This window comes from Microcaecilia unicolor, unplaced genomic scaffold, assembly GCF_901765095.1.
Source record: "Microcaecilia unicolor unplaced genomic scaffold, aMicUni1.1, whole genome shotgun sequence".
In the NCBI taxonomy this organism is placed as follows: Eukaryota; Metazoa; Chordata; class Amphibia; order Gymnophiona; family Siphonopidae; genus Microcaecilia; species Microcaecilia unicolor.
Genome location: NW_021963593.1, coordinates 625,374 through 642,843, shown reverse-complemented (window position 1 = coordinate 642,843; position 17,470 = coordinate 625,374). Strand labels below are relative to the sequence as shown.

At 45.1% G+C, this 17,470-nt stretch overlaps 1 protein-coding gene across 1 annotated transcript in view; it reads left to right on the top strand.

Moving 5' to 3' along the window:
• The window catches only part of LOC115459485 (fucolectin-5-like), a 45,124-nt gene extending 28,595 nt beyond the window's left edge, over positions 1–16,529 (top strand). Inside the window, exons 3-4 of the mRNA XM_030189291.1 lie at positions 10,470–10,743; positions 16,364–16,529. Of these exons, the coding sequence (XP_030045151.1) occupies positions 10,470–10,743; positions 16,364–16,529 (440 nt within the window). The remainder of the gene's footprint in view (positions 1–10,469; positions 10,744–16,363) is intronic.
• Positions 16,530–17,470: the final 941 nt, after the last annotated feature.

Genomic DNA, 17,470 nt, shown 5'->3' with positions numbered 1-17,470 from the left:
TCCATTATCGCTGAAAAACAAACCCGGCCATCTCAAACCCGGCGAACTCCACGGCATTTGGCCGGGCTAAACCGATAATACGGTTCTGGCCAGCTGTAGCACCGCCGTCAACATAGATCGCCGGCGATCTATTTGGCCGGCGACGTTCGATTATGCCCCTCCACGTCTCATTAATCCATGCTTTTGAATATGCTCTGTAATTTTGTTCTTAATAATAGTCTCTACCATTTTGCCCAGCACTGACGTCAGACTCACCAGTCTATAATTTCCCGGATCTCCTCTGGAACCTTTTTTAAAAATCGGTGTTACATTGGCCACCCTCCAATCTTCTGGTACCAAGCTCGACTCGCAGGATAAATTACATATTTCTAACAATAGCGCCACAAGTTCATTTTTCAGTTCTATCAGTACTCTGGGATAAATACCATCCGGTCCAGGAGATTTGCTACTCTTCAGTTTGTAGAACTGCCCCATTACATCCTCCAGGTTTACAGACTCATCAGCTACGAATACCATTTCCGGCACCGGTATCCCACCCAAATCTTCCTCGGTGAAGACCGAAGCAAAGAATTCATTTAATCTCTCCGCTACGGCTTTGTCTTCTCTGATTGCCCCTTTTACTCCTCGGTCATCTAGCTGTCCAACTGATTCTTTTGCCAGCTTCCTGCTTTTAATATACCTAAAAAATTTTTTACTATGTGCTCTTGCCTCCAACACAATCTTTTCTCGAAGTCCCTCTTAGCATTCTCTATCAGCACTTTGCATTTGACTTGACATTCCTTATGCTGTTTCTTATTATTTTCAGTCAGTTCCTTCTTCCATTTTCTGAAGGATTTTCTTTTAGCTCTAATAGCTTCCTTCACCTCACTTTTTAACCATGTCGGCTGTTGTTTTGTCTTCCGTCCTCCTTTTTTAATATGCGGAATATATTTGGTCTGGTCTTCCAGGATGGTGTTTTTGAACAGCATCCATACCTGATGTAAATTTTTGACCTTCACAGTTGCTCCTCTAAATTTTTTTTCACTGTTCTTCTCATTTTATCATAGTCTCCTTTTGTAAAGTTAAACGCTAACGTATTTGATTTCCTATGTATACTTACTTCAAAGCTAATATCAAATCTGGTCATATTATGATCACTGTTATCAAGCAGCCCTTCAGGATTCTGGAATCTTGCTATTCTTTGGGTTTCTACATGGAATCTTGTCACTCTTTGGGATTCCAGAAACTTCTGGGATTCTACATGGAATGTTGCTACTCTGAGATTCTGCATGTAATCTTGACACTCTTTATTATTTTTAAATCTTTATTTTAGAAACTTTTCCATAAGATCAAAGCATGAAAGGCCAAGTGAATAACAACTCAAAAGCAGATTAAACAGCACATAGTGTTACATACCCACATACCCCCCTCAACCACCCCCCCAACCTTAAGCATGATCCCCTAACACTTCAACTATTCAACAGCGTAGAGGGTCCAGGTCCAGCAGACTACTGTATAAACAAGTCCCAAATGCGATGGTAATCTTGTCGCTCTTTAGAATTCCAGAATCTTGCTATTCTCTGAGGTCCTACATGGACTGTTGCTACTCTTTGAGATTCTGCATGGAATCTTGTTACTCTTTAGGATTCCAGAATCTTGCTATTCTCTGAGGTCCTACATGGACTGTTGCTACTCTTTGAGATTCTGCATGGAATCTTGTTACTCTTTAGGATTCCAGAATCTTTTTATTCTTTGGGGTTCTACATGGAATGGTGCCACAATTTGGATTTCTGCCAGATACTTGTGACCTGGCTTGGCTACTGTTTGGAAAACAGGATACTGGGCTAGTTGGGCCATTGGTCTGACTCAGTATGGCTACTCTTATATTCTTATGTTCAAAGGAGAGACAGTGCTTGCTCTGTAACCCTTGCAGTCTAGCCTGGACCCACAGCGTTTGAGGAAATTTGCAAATCATCATGAGCATCTTATATTATATATGACTTCTATTCCTCAGATACCTATATTTATAAGACATTGGACAAATCAAAAATTTAGGAATTATTATTTCCAAATCTAACACATTCAATTATTAAGTATCCAAAATTCAGGAGTTAAAATTTCCAAATCTACTACTTATCACTTCTATAGCACAGTTTACAATTTAATCAGGTCAGACAAACAGGACAAATAAGGGATAAGGGAATTAATAAGTTGGGAAAGATAAAATATACAAGGGTACTACACAGGTGAATAGGGGTTAGGAGTTAAAAGCAGCATCAAAAACAGGGTTCCTGGGGACAAGTGTAGGGAGAGATAAGAGTGGAGAGGTACTGAGGAGCAGTAGAGTGAATGCACTTGTAAGTCAATAAGAGGAGTTCGAACTGTATGCAGAAACAGATAGGGAGCCAATGAAGTGAGTTGAGGAGAGGGCTAATATGAGCATAGCGACACTGGTGGAATGTAAGTCATGAAGCAGAATTTTGAACAGATTGAAGGGGAGAAAGATGGTTTAGTGGGAGACCTGTGAGAAGCAAGTTGCAATAGTCTAAGTGAAAGGTGATAAGAGTGTGAATAAGGGTTTTGGTAGTGTGCTGTCACGTTTTCAAAGCTGGAAACTGGTTGTGAGCCCTTGGGCCACTGCCGAGGAGCGGCAGTGGCAGGCAAAACCACCCCACACCGGAGACTAGGCAAATCTCAGGCAAGCAGTTAGGCTTCACCTGCACTTGGCCACTTTTCACCCAGAGTTGAGCTCTGGGCTTCAGGTGGCCGGCAGGACTTGCTGGACAGGGCAGGACTGGATAACAGCAAGGCAGCACAGGGACTGAGGGTCAGAGGGGAAAGGGAGGAACATGGGCAGCAACGCAGGAGACTGGGCAAGGAAGGGAAAGCTAAAGGGCAGAACAGAACGCTGCAGAACAGCCACTAAACAGGGAGCAAACACTGACTAACAAGACACAGAACTAAGAGCTGCAAGCAGCCCCAAAGCCAGAACACAGACAAGCAGAAACTAAACACAGAATAACAAACAAGAAACCAGGCAAGGAAAGCAAGCAAACCTAAACTAAACACAGACTAACAAGAAACAGGCAAGAATCTCAGGCAACAACCGGACTAGCAGAAGTGCAACAAGCACCAACATACCAGGGCCTTAGACGCAATGCAAAGGCAAAGGCAGAGAGGTTCCAAATGGCTAATAAGCCCAGCAGGCAGCTGAGACTCAGGAGCAACAATCACCAGGCAACTAAGGGTCGGGCAGCCTGGAAGATCCGGACTGGACTGAGCTGAAATCTGGAACGGGTGACAGCACACTGACAATCTAATACAGCCAGCACACAGAGACAGAGACAGAACTAACTCACAAAGAACAAACAGAAGCCAGCTCAGAAGCTGACCACAGGAAATAAGGTGAGTCTGAGAGGGGTCACGGCCACAGACGTGACATGTGCTTAGAAAGGAAAGGACAAATTTTGGTGATATGGATATGTGCTGAGAAAGAGAGAGAGGAGTCAAAGATAACCCCAAGGTTACGAGCTGATGAGACAGGGAGGATGACAGTGTTATCCACAGAGATAGAAAATGGAGGAAGAGGAGAGGTGGGATTAGGGGGAAAGTCAAGAAACTCAGTATTGGTTAAGTTTAGTTTCACATTGCGGTGAGACATCAAGGCAGCAATGTCAGACAGGCAGGCTGAGACTTGGGCCTCAATTCCTACTGAAATTTCTGGTGTGGAGAGGTAGATCTGGGAGTCATGAGCATAAAGGTGACACTGAAAACCATGGGATGAGATCCGAACACCAATGGAAGAAGTATAGATGGAAAAAAGATGAGGTTTCAAGACACAGCCCTGAGGTACACCAACTAATAATGGGGTAGAGGTGGAGGAGGATCCACCAGAGTATACACTAAAAGTGTGATGGGAGAGATAAGAAAAAAAACAGGAAAGAACAGAGCCTTGAAATCCAAGTGAGGACAGCATATCAAGGAGTAGGCGGTGATCAACAGTGTCAAAAGCAGCAGATAGATGAAGAAGGATGAGGATAGAATAGAGACCTTTGGATCTGGCCAAGAACAAGTCATTGGAGACTTAGCAAGGGCTGTTTCAGTTGAGTGAAGATGGCAAAAGCCAGATTGAAGTGGATAAAAGAATAGCTTGAGATGAAAGAAAGTCAACACAATGACGATGAAAGCACGTTCTAGAATCTTGGATAGGAAAGGATGGAGGGAGATGGGGAGATTTTTTTATTTATTTATGTTACATTTGTACCCTGCACTTTTTCCCACTCATGGCAGGCTCAATGCAGCAGGCAATGGAGGGTTAAGTGACTTGCCCAGAATCACAAGGAGCTGCTTGTGCCGGGAATCAAACTCAGTTCCTCAGGACCAAAGTCCACCACCCTAACCACTAGGCCACTCCTCCACTCATACACAGATAGCTGTAAGGACAGGTTGAGTCCAATGAAGTTTTTTTGAGGAATGGTGTAACTATGGCATGTTTGAAGGCATCAAGAACAGTTGCATTGGAAAGTGAAAGATTAAGGATATGACATATAGAAGGGATGACAGTAGGAGAGATAGTGCTACGTAGATGGGTAGGAATAGGATCAGATTAACCGGTAATCAGTTTGGAGGAGGAAAGAAAATGTACAGTTTCCTTTTCAATGATTTCAGAAAAGGAAGAAAAGGAGCCAGGGGTTGAAGGGGGGTTGAGAGAATGGAATGAGGGAAGGAGAGGTGGAGATGACTTGGTTGAGAGTTCAAGGTTAATCTTGTGAACCTTATCATGAAAGTACTCAGCCAGAGTCTGGGGAGAAAGTGAAGGGGGAGTTGGAGGTGAAGGCACTTTGAGGAGACAGTTCAGTGTAGCAAAGAGACGCTGAGGGTTTGAACCAAGAGAGTTTGTCAACTGGATGTAATAGTCCTGTTTGGTAAGTGAAAGATCACACTGGAAGGAGGTCAGCAAGAATTTGAATGTAAGAAGTCATCATGGGCACGGGATTTCAGCCAAAGTAGCAACAGAATCTCAAATAGTAACAACAGAATCTCAAATAGTAGCAACAGAATCTCAAAACATTCCATGTAGAATCTCAAATAGTAGGAACAGAATCTCAAATAGTAGCAACATTCCATGGAGAATCTCAAATAGGGAAAGGGAAATGGGACTTGATATAGATTTTCAACTCATATAATGGACCGATGAAGAACTGGGTGTTATCCACTTCCTATAAATAGGAGCAGTGGCTCTCAAGGAAACGCACTTCTGATGGTCCTAAGAACTAATTTAATGCATTAGATCTTTACACTACAGAAGCCTGATCCAGCTTGTTCCAGTCTGTCTGCTCCAGCTTGTTCCAGTCCGCCTAATCCAGCTCATTCTAGTCCGCCTGCTCCTGCTCCAAACCATTCCAGCTTGTTCCAGTCCTGCTGCTGTGCTCTCCACTGCACTCACCTGCTCCTGCCTGCCTGCTGCCCAATCACTTGCTCCTGCCTGCTAGCCACTCAACCTGCCTACTAGCCAATCACCTGTTCCTGCCCGCCTGCCTGCTAGCCAATCGATCAGCCGGCCGCTTGTTAGCCCTTCAACTTGCCTGCCTGTCTGCCCATCAACAACCTGCCACTTTACTAGCCCTTCACCCTCCTGACTGACTGCTCATCCTGAAACCTGCCTGCTTCCCAGCCCATCTTCCTGCCAGCTCATCGTTCCCCTGCCCGATTGCTCACCCTCACCTGCCTGTCTCCCAGCTCATCTACCTGCCCCCGTGAACACCTCAGTCACTACTCATGGCCCCCATTTACATTCTATTCCTTGCCCTGTCCCTCCCTAATCTTTTCCCCCTCCCACCGCTGTATACCACACAAACTCACTGCCCATCCATGTTCTCTCCCGTCCTGCTCACTACTGCAATACCCTACCTACCCCTGTCCCCCACCACCTCACCATCCCTATTGTCCTCCTCCTCCTTCCTATCTCTCAACCTTCAACACCTCCTTCCTGCCATGAACCCTTCCCCATTCCTCCTAAGCGCATCCCGTCTTCGTCGCCTTCGTCGCCCTACCTCCCCAACCCTTCTCCGCACTCTCTTGCTCCTTCTCCTGCTATCTGCGGGAGACATCAATCCCAACCCAGATCCCCCACACCTGTCCTCGTCTTCATCTCATTTATGCAAACATTTCCACGATATCTCCAATCTCATCTCTATTCCCCTCCTCCCCCCTCCTCCCTCCCCTTCTCGTGTGCCCTGTGGAATGCCCGCTCGGTCTGCAACAAACTTTCCTTCACCCACGATCTCTTCATCTCCCATTCCCTTCAACTGCTCGCCCTAACTGAAACCCGGCTCACCCCTGACGACTCTGCCTCAATCGCGGCCCTATGCCACGGAGGTTATCTTTTCTCCCATTCGCCCCACCCAGTTGGCCGCGGTGGCGGCATTGGGCTACTACTTTCGCCCTCCTGCAGTTTTCAACCTCTCCTTCTACCACAGTCTCACTGCTTCTCATCCTTTGAAGTTCACTCCATCCGTCTATTCTACCCGATGCCACGCAGAGTTGCAGTCATTTACCGCCCCCCTGATAAGTCCCTCCCTTCTTTCCTTACCGACTTTGATGCCTGGCTCTCCGTTTTTCTTGAGCCCTCATCCCCATCCCTCATTCTTGGTGACTTTAACATACACACTGATAACCCATCCGACTCATACGCTTCTCAGTTCCTCACTCTAACCTCCTCTTTCAACCTCCAACTGAGCTCCACCACCCCTACGTCCTCTATTCTACCTGCTCACCCTCCAATTTCCGTGCATCAGCTCTTCCTCTCTCTGACCATCACCTGATCACATTCACACTTCATCACCCTCCCCCTCAGTCTCACCCAACACTAACCACTACTTCCAGGAATCTCCAGGCTGTTGACCCCCCCACCTTATCCTCTAGTATCTCTGATCTCCTCCCTTCCATCATGTCCTCCGAGTCTGTTGACAAAGCTGTCTCCACTTACAATGCCACTCTCTCCTCTGCTCTAGACACCCTTGCACCGTCCATCTCCCGTCCCACAAGGCATACCAATCCCCAGCCCTGGCTGACCCCTTGCACCCGATACCTTCGCTTGTGCGCCAGTTCGGCTGAACGCCTCTGAAGGAAATCTCGCACCCATACTGATTTCATTCACTACAAATTCATGCTATCCTCCTTCTAGTCCTCCCTATTCCTCGCCAAACAGGACTATTACACCCAATTGACTAATTCCCTCAGCTCTAACCCTCGTCGTCTCTTCGCCACCCTCAACTCCCTCCTCAAAGTGCCCTCCGCTCCCAACCCCCTTCACTCTCTCCCCAATCTCCTGCCGACTACTTCCGCGACAAGGTCAGAAGATCAACCTCGAATTCACCACCAAACCTTCTCCTCCTCTTCATCCTATAACCCACTCTCTCAACCAACCAACCCAGGCCTCCTTCTCCTCTTTTCCTGATATCACCGAAGAGGAAACCATCTCCTCTTCCTCGAAATGCACCACCTGTTCCTCAGACCCCATCCCCACCAACTTACTTAACACCATCTCTCCTACTATCACCCCCCCACCCATCTGTCATATCCTCAACCTCTCCACTGCAACTGTCCCGGACACCTTCAAGCATGCTGTAGTCACACCACTCCTCAAAAAACCATCACTTGACCCTACCTGTCCCTCCAACTACCGCCCCATTTCCCTCCTACCCTTCCTCTCCAAGATACTTGAACGCGCCGTTCACAGCCGCTGCCTTGATTTTCTCTCCTCTCATGTCATCCTCGATCCACTTCAATCCAGCTTTCGCCCCCTACACTCGACAGAAACGGCACTATCTAAAGTCTGCAATGACCTGTTCCTCGCCAAATCCAAAGGTCACTACTCCATCCTCATCCTCCTCGACCTATCCGCCGCTTTTGACACTGTCAATCACAACTTACTTCTTGATACACTATCCTCTTTTGGGTTCCAGGGCTCTGTCCTCTCCTGGTTCTCCTCTTATCTCTCCCATCGTACCTTCAGAGTACACTCTCATGGATCTTCCTCCACCCCTATCCCGCTCTCTGTTGGAGTTCCTCAGGGATCTGTCCTTGGACCCCTTCTTTTTTCAATCTACACCTCTTCCCTGGGCTCCCTGATCTCATCTCATGGTTTCCACTATCATCTTTATGCTGACGACATCCAGTTTTATCTCCATACCAGACATCACTGTGGAAACCCAGGCCAAAGTATCGGCCTGCTTATCCGACATTGCTGCCTGGATGTCCAACCGCCACCTGAAACTGAACATGGCCAAGACCGAACTTATTGTCTTCCCACCCAAGCCCACTTCTCCTCTCCCTTCACTCTCTATCTCAGTTGATAGCACCCTCATTGTCCCCGTCTCATCTGCCCGCAACCTCGGTGTCATCTTCTACTCCTCCCTCTCCTTCTCTGTGCATATCCAGCAGATAGCCAAGACCTGTCGCTTCTTCCTCTATAACATTAGCAAAATTCACCCCTTCCTCTCTGAGCACACCACCCGAACTCTCATCCACTCTCTCATTACCTCTCGCCTTGACTACTGCAACCTACTCCTCACTGGCCTCCCACTTAGCCATCTATCCCCCCTTCAGTCCGTTCAGAATTCTGCTGCACGTCTTATCTTCCGCCTTGACCGATATACTCATATTACCCCTCTCCTCAAGTCACTTCACTGGCTTCCGATCAGATACCACATACAGTTCAAGCTTCTCCTACTAACCTACAAATGCACTCGATCTGCAACCCCTCCTTACCTTTCTACCCTCATCTCCCCTTACGTTCCTACCCGTAACCTCCGCTCTCAAGACAAATCCCTCCTTTCAGTACCCTTCTCCACCACCGCCAACTCCAGGCTCCGCCCTTTCTGCCTCGCCTCACCCCATGCTTGTAACAAACTCCCTGAGCCCATACGCCAGGCCCCCTCCCTGCCCATCTTCAAATCCTTGCTCAAAGCCCACCTCTTCAATGTCGCCTTCGGCACCTAATCACAACATCTCTACTCAGAAAATCTAGACTGCCCCAACTTGACATTTCGTCCTTTAGATTGTAAGCTCCTTTGAGCAGGGACTGTCCTTCTCTGTTAAATTGTACAGTGCTGCGTACCCTAGTAGCGCTCTAGAAATGTTAAGTAGTAGTAGTAGTAGATTGAGTTATATTATTATACTGTAGTTTTGAAGTTTTCATCCATACAATTTTTGGGACATTTTGCAACTATATCACTGGCTTAGCCACAGGTGGGCCTGGGTGGGCCGGGGCCCACCCACTTTGGGCTCAGGCCCGCCTAACAGTAGCACACATTTAGCAGTAGCTGGTGGGGATCCCAAGCTCAGCCAGCTCAGATTTCCCCCTGATGGTAATGAAAACGCTACTGTCCACAATAACGGCACCTGCGCGTGCTCAGTTTTCAGCGCATGCCTGCTGCAGACTGCCAAGATGGAAAGAAGCGTTTTCTCACCAGCTGAGATATTTTTTGGGTGGTTGTTGGGGGGGAGGGGGGAGAACACTTGGTGCCCACCCATTTCTTGCCTAGGCCCACCCAAAATCTGTTGTCTGGCTATGCCCCTGAACTATATGACAGCGTTTTGGTATGAAATGAGTCACATTTGCTCTTACCCACAGTATAGATAGTAAAGAATTTGGGGGGCAAAATTCATTAGGACTTATCCAGGTTGAAGTGTTTCTGATTTGGATAAGTCCTGCTGATTTGGATAGGTCATACCTCCTCAGTGCTGAGTGTTGGGCCATGAAAAGTCACATCAGCTGGTGTTAAAATTCAGACTGAAGCGGTCAGTACTCCTTTAGAACTACTTGTGAATTGGAGGGAAATTTTCTTGAGCTAAATATGCAATTATTTGACTCTTTCCATTATAAAGAAAATTGTTATGCAATTTAGAACTATTTTAAAGTTAACTTTTTTTGTTATCTTAAATTGTAGATATATTTATTTATTTGTTGCATTTGTATCCCACATTTTCCCACCTATTTGCAGGTTCAATGTGGCTTACATTGTTCCGTCATGGCGATCACTATTTCCAGAGTGAGAGATACAAGTGGTATTGCATTAGAGAATATTATTGACATTTTATGTTAAACAATTAATATAAAGAATTCATATTCAGAATTAAAGATAGAGTGGCAATCATGTTAAAGTTCATTCGTGGTAGAGTAGACTTTGGTAGTCGGGTATAGAGATTTAGGTTATATCTAGTTCAGGCTTAAGTTATGTTGTTTGGTAGTTAGGATGTATCCTTGTGGTATGCCTTCTTGAACAGGCAATAATGAGCCAGGCAAGGTTTTTCCATTTTGTCTCAAGTTCTTGATTTAATGCCACACCGACTCACCCATTCTTAGTTAGAATTGCTGAGTTCATGATTGGCAAAAGATACTAAATGAACTGATATTATTGTACTGTGTTACAATTTTGGTCCTTCCTGCACTGCAAATCTTGCTAAGATTTGGATTTGGGTTCCAGATACAAACATAGCACCAATGGGAATAGCGAATCAGAGTTCAACGAAGTATGATGCTGCTGCAATATTAGCCATCGATGGGAATTTAAACAAAGATTCCCGGAAAGGCTCCTGTACCCATACTGAATTTGCTACAGGGTCCTGGTGGCGGTTGGATCTACGGCGTTCCTGGAAAATTGCATCCATCGTGGTACTGAACCGGGAAGACTGTTGCTCGCAACGACTGAAGGATGCAGAGATACGCATTGGTGACCGTCCAGACAACAGCAATCCTGTGTGAGTTGATTCCAGTGGTTGCACTCTCAAGTGCTACATTAGAACTCGCCTCTTCTACTTAAAATGTGCTCAGATTACTTTCACCCCACATGGGTACATGAGACTTAGAAATGGAACCATCTGAGATGCTATTAGTCTGAGGGGACGTCTCAATGGGCTTTTGTGGGTTTTATGGGAAATTTCGATAAAAAATATATAAGCATGTTTAAATGTGTTTTAAAACTTGGAAATTCTCTATTTCTGTGGATAACACTCTCATCCTTCCTGTCTCATCAGCTCATAACCTTGGGGTCATCTTCGACTTCTCCCTTTCCTTCTCTGCACATATTCAGCAGACTGCTAAAACCTGTTGTTTCTTTCTCTATAATATCACCAAAATTCGCCCTTTCCTTTCTGAGCACACTACCAGAACCCACATCCACACTCTTATCACCTCTCGCTTAGACTATTGAAACTTGCTTCTCAAAGGTTTCCCACTTAGCCATCTCTCTCCTCTTCAATCTGTTCAAAATTCTGCTGCACGACTAATATTCCACCAGTGTCATTATGCTACTACTACTTAACATTTCTAGAGCGCTACTAGGGTTACGCAGCGCTGTACAGTTTAACAAAGAAGGACAGTCCCTGCTCAATGGAGCTTACAATCTAAAGGACGAAATGTCAAGTTGGGGCAGTCTAGATTTCCTGAATAGAGGTATGGTGGTTAGGTGCTGAAGGCGACATTGAAGAGTTGGGCTTTGAGCATATTAGTCCTCTCCTCAAGTCACTTCACTGGCTTCCTATCCGTTTCCACATACAGTTCAAACTCCTCTTATTGACCTATAAGTGCATTCACTCTGCAGCTCCTCAGTACCTCTCCACTCTCATCTCTCCCTACATTCCTCCCCGGGAACTCCGTTCACTGGGTACATCTCTCTTATCTGCACCCTTCTCCTCCAGTGCTAACTCCAGACTCTGTTCCTTTTATCTTGCTGCACCATATGCCTGGAATAGACTTCCTGAGCCGGTACGTCAAGCTCCATCTCTGGCCGTCTTCAAATCTAAGCTAAAAGCCCACCTTTTTGATGCTGCTTTTAACTCCTAACCCTTGTTCACTTGTTCAGAACCCTTACTTTATCATCCTCACTTTAATATTCCCTTATCTATTGTTTGTCCTGTTTGTCCTAATTAGATTGTAAGCTCTGTCAGGCAGGGACTGTCTCTTCACGTTCAAGTGTACAGCGCTGCATACGTCTAGTAGCGCTATAGAAATGAAAAGTAGTAGTAATTAGTAGTAGTAGTGAGTGGGTTTGGGGGTTTGGGGTCTAATGTAGTTGAAAGCTGGCCCAGTGTCCATAAATATAATTATTAAATTTAAAAGAAAGGGTTTAGAGTCATTAGTGACAAAGAACTGGGGGAGGGGGGGTGTTAAAATGTTATTTTCCTGCCCAGTGTGTAATAATAACAATAACAATATAACTTATATTCCACTATATACCTCTTGGTTCAAAGCGGATTATATTTACAAAGAAGCTGGAAATTTCCAGAAAGTACAGAGGTGTGGTAGCCGTGTTAGTCTACTCTTAAAGGTTATCAATAGAAATCAAACAAAATAAAACATGGAAAAGAAAATAAGATGATACCTTTTTTATTGGACATAACTTAATACATTTCTTGATTAGCTTTCGAAGGTTGCCCTTCTTCCTCAGATCGGAAATAAGCAAATGTGGTAGCAGATAGTATATATGAGAGAAACATCAAAGCATTACTTTGACAGTCTGACAGAGTGAGAGGGTGGGGGTATGCATGGGGACATCAAAGCATTTCATTGATATTCTAACAGGATGGGTGTTGGTAGGTGAGAGGAGGGTGATAAACAGAGAAATACAGCTTTATGTTTTATAATGGGTTAGAAAACCCAGATCTTTATTAAGTCCTGTCTGTTGGATGTCAAAATATTCAATCATTCTTACTTCAAAGGTCTTACGCTCCTGTATTGTTTTAAAATTACCGTTCAGTATTCTTACTGTGAAATCACTGGTGCAGTGTTCTGGTCATGTGAAGTGTTGGCCCACAGGGGTGGGGGCCTGACTGGCACCGGCTATTTTCATGTGATGTCTGTGCAGATTGAATCTTGTCTTAAGCATCTGGCCTGTTTCTCCAATATAGCATCCTTCGTTACAGAAAAATAGTCAATATTATAAAACATTAGTATTTAAATTTAATTAAAATGATAGCAACCTAACTAATTATTACAATTCAGGACAGATTTCCTAAATAAATATTTTTAAATTTGTTTACGAAATGGACTGTCACAGAAAGCAGTAAAGCTTGAATATCCTTATCCAGACGAACCTCTTGATTTGAGAAAAGTGATGAGCTGGGATTGGGAATGTCTGTGAAAAGTGGCTGGGTGACTGCAGAGGGATTTAAGAAAGAAAACTAAGCTCAGAGAAAGTTTTTCCATTTTCTTTCAAAATAAATCTAAGATTCTGTTCTGACAGGGCTGTGTTTGTATATAGGGCCTGAACCTGTTTGATGAGTACTGACTTGAACTCCAGAATTTGGCATGAGTGATACTATGACATGAAATGCTGAAGAATTGGGGTTCTTCCTTAATAGGGAAGCAGTATAAGAATAGACATACGATAGATAAAGATTGTGATTATCCACTTAATTATACTGTGTCTAGTCAAGGAGATAGATTTTCTTATTTAATTTATTAAAGCATAGGATAGAAGGTGACAGCATCCAACTGCAGAAGCTGATGCCAAGAAGCTGGGCCCCAACATACAGCAAGCCTAAATGGATGTGGTAAGGGCTCACACGCTAACCCGGCGATAACCAATGCTAAAAAAATATAAATAATTTTCGAGCACCGGAAATAGCATGTGGCACACATTCCGTGTTACCAATCCCAGGGCTTAGTATTGAGACCTTGAGATGGATTACTTTCTCTGTACAAACATTATCAGCTCTGTCTGCCTTTGTTACCAGAAACGTTCCACAATGCTGTGCCTTAGTTGAATCCTGGTTGAACACACAGAGGGGCATAATCGAATGCAAACGCCCATCTCCATGGGCGTCTATGTCCGAGAATGGGTACGTGAAGGGGCAGGACAGACTGTATTTTCGAAAAAAATGGGCGTCCATCTTTTTTTCGATAATACGGTTTGTGCCGGGCAAATGCATCGCATTTGTGCGGATTTGAGCTGGGTGGTATCGTTTTTCAGCGATAATGGAAACCGAAGGCGCCCACCTCAAAAACGAACAAATCCAAGGCATTGGGTCATGGGAGGGGCCAGGATTCGTAGTGCGCTGGTCCCCATCACATGCCAGGACACCAACCGGGCACCCTAGGAGGCACTTGTAAAAAGTAAAAAAAAAAAAAAATACCTCCCAAGTCCATAGCTCCCTTCCTTTGGGTGCTGAGCCCCCCAAGACCCACTGCCCACAACTCTACACCATTACCACAGCCCTTATGGCTGAAGGGGGGCACCCACATGTAGGTACAGTGGGTTTTGGGGGCGGTTTGGAGGGCTCCCATTTACCAGCACAAGTGTAACAGGTAGTGGGGGGCCTGGGTCCATCTGGGTGAAGTCCACTGCACCCACTAACAACTGCTCCAGGGACCTGCATACTGCTGTCATGGAGCTGGGTATGACATTTGAGGCTGGCATATAGACTGGAAAAAAAGTTCTTAAAGCTATTTTTTTTGGTGGGAGGGGGTTAGTGACCACTGGGGGAGTCCAGGGAGGTCATCCCCGATTCCCTCTGGTGGTCATCTGGGCAGTTGGGGCACTTTTGGGGACTTGTTCATGAAAACAAGGGTCCAAAAAAAGGGACCCAAATTCACGGTAAAATGCCTTTTTTTCGATTATTGGCCGAAGGCGCCCATCTCTTCTCGGCCGATAAACATGCCCCAGTCCCGCCTTCACCATGCCTCCGACACCCTCCCATCAACTTTGTTTGTTTCCATGATGGAGTGCAGTTGAAGACGCCCAAAATCGGCTTTCGATTATACCGATTTGGTTGAAATATGGGCGCCCATCACTTTCGAAAATAAGACTGACGGTGTCCTGTGTTGAATTAGGAGAAGGTGGTGACTTTCTGACTGAGGAAGGATGATAGCCAAACATCTGACCATTTGAGAACACAATAATTGGGGGTGATCACTGATTAGGTGTCTCAAATTTGAAAGATCCATGGTCAATGTTTTGCCCTCTTAAATCTGCTAAGAGAAAGTCTACAACCCTTATTGTATACCTTCGATTTGTGTGATGGCCCTAGCCTTAATTTTGATTAGACTCAGTTTTGGAATCCCAAAGAATTGTCTTCATATTCCCATGTGTACTTGTGAACACAGTGGATTGTAAATATGATTAAGACCAATGCAGAAAGCTACTGTGGGCAGAAGGCTGCAATTAACAAGCGGCACATGATGCCGAAAGGGTTTCAGTACCGAAGTTATCTCACATGGTAGACATCAGCACACAGCATATTAAAATGAATAGTAAAGAGGCTATCAGTTAATTTGCAGAGAAGTTTCTAAGCTGGGCGAGAACTTCTTGAGAAATGCACTGGAAGGTCTGAAGTGGCATAGAAGGGTTAGTTGAGAGGATTTTAGTGCACTCTTCTGATTGAGGGATCAATATTACCTACATACAAGGGGACCAAGAGAACAACTGTAGGGCCTCAATATTCAGTTCATGGCAAACAGCATTTTTCTAACTGGTGCACAGGGCCATGCCAACCCAGTAAGCGGGGTAAGCACCGCAGGGGGGCGCCTGCCTTCAAGGGCGCCACTGCCGGTCGAGTTCTATTTCAAAATTAAAAAAATAAACCGTACCGTACCACGTTGGTGCGTCGGCGCCTATGCGCATGCGCTGCTGCCTTCCCGCGCACAGCGCTTGGGCTCTCCTCCCTCCCTCCCCATCAGCACATAGACATGTCCGCCTGCGAGCTCTACACCCAGGTAAGTGAAGCGGGGAATCTATCTCTTCAGCTGCTCAGCGAGCGGCGGGGGGAGGGGCGCATTGAGAGAAAGGAGATGACACATGGGGGGGGCGGGGCGCCAACTGATAGTCTGCAGGGGGGCGCCAACGACCCTAGGCACGGCCCTGCTGGTGCAAGCCATGTCTGGGTTCTGGCATTGAATTTCTGGCTATATGACGGTGGTGAACTCATAGCTGGTTACGGTGAAATAAATAAATATAGGAATGACTTTTATGTGGTCCTATTTACGTAGTTACTATGGCTGGTTAGTACTGATTCTGACCGCAGAATGCCCACAAAATAGCCAGTTTCAGCTTGAGTGCTAACTGGATATGTTCAGTTAGCCCCAGGCAGCTGATTTAAATCATTTTAAATATTGAGCCCTCAGTTTCTACTTTTTATTTTTCTGGAATGGGGGCAGAGAGCAAACATGAGGCTAGGACAAACCCTGTCACGGGGCCTCAGGGTGCTGTTGTCATTTCCTTCAAGGTTTCTTCCATCTCATCATGGCAAGGATGGTTATAAACCCTTATTAATCCTGTCTCTGAGTCCTCTCTCTTCTCTCAACAGGATAAGACTGGCCATATTTTAGGTGGGGTCCATCTCTCAATAAACCAGTCATCTTGATTTCTTCCCAAATATCCAGATGTGGCAACATCACTGATATCAGAGCGGGCTCCATCACAACGCTCTGTTGTAATGGGATGGAAGGTCGTTATGTCAGCGTGGTCCTGCCAAATCGCAAGCAGTATTTGACACTTTGTGAGGTGAAGGTGTTCCCTCTCCAACATCCTCAAGATTCATGTAAGTAGCTGGATCATCCTCTGTTCTCTTACAGTGTCCAGACCCCCAACTCTCAGTCTGAGCTGAGGGTGTCAGGTAGAGATATAACATGGGAAATCCACCGCAGATGTTCTGCTTCTCATTCTTCTCTAGGAATTCTTTAGACTGATATTCAAAAGTATTGACATGGGATATGCAGCATGGCCAAATGTATCCGTCAGGAAAAGGGATGTGGTTTGGCATAAGGCAAGAGGAGGGAAAATAGCTATGAGTTTGGTGATAAAATTTAGTCATTCAATATTTCACTTAAATATCCAAGTACCAAAGAGTAGACATCAGATCTAACATCTGGACATAAATGCATCTGTTCAAGTTACACATGTATTTCAAAGATGATAGTTATGGGTAATGCATCTGAAAATACTTATAATTTCCTACAGCCAGTTATACATCCAGAGGTCATCATAGTGACCATTAATAAATTCATTCTTAGATTATTAACTCAACTTCCCAATGAAGTTTAATGTGATTGACAGTATTTTTAGCATGTAGGTACAATAAGTTCCTTCCCCAAGGAGCTTACAGTCTGAGTACATGAGGCAATCTCTTATTCTTTGGCAGTTCTGCACTCTCTCTCTCGATTGTCTCACATGAGGTGTCATAATGTACTCTTCTTCCCTTGTCCAGTATAAACAGGTAGAGGAGCAGTAATCCCAAGCCCTGTGCTATTGTAATACTAGTCAGCAAGTTTAACCAGATCAAAATCCCCATGAGAAGAGCTGCTTTCTTAGTTTCCAACTATTTATTACATATAAGCAAACAGATTGTAGAAGCCCAGAGTACCACACTGAATCTGGTTAAACAAAAGGATTAAAAAGCCTTTCTCTAGGTCTTTCAGTTGTATAGTTGAGAATTGAGTGAATAGTAACTCAGTAGCACAGTAACTGACGCAGAAAAAGAACTGTATGTG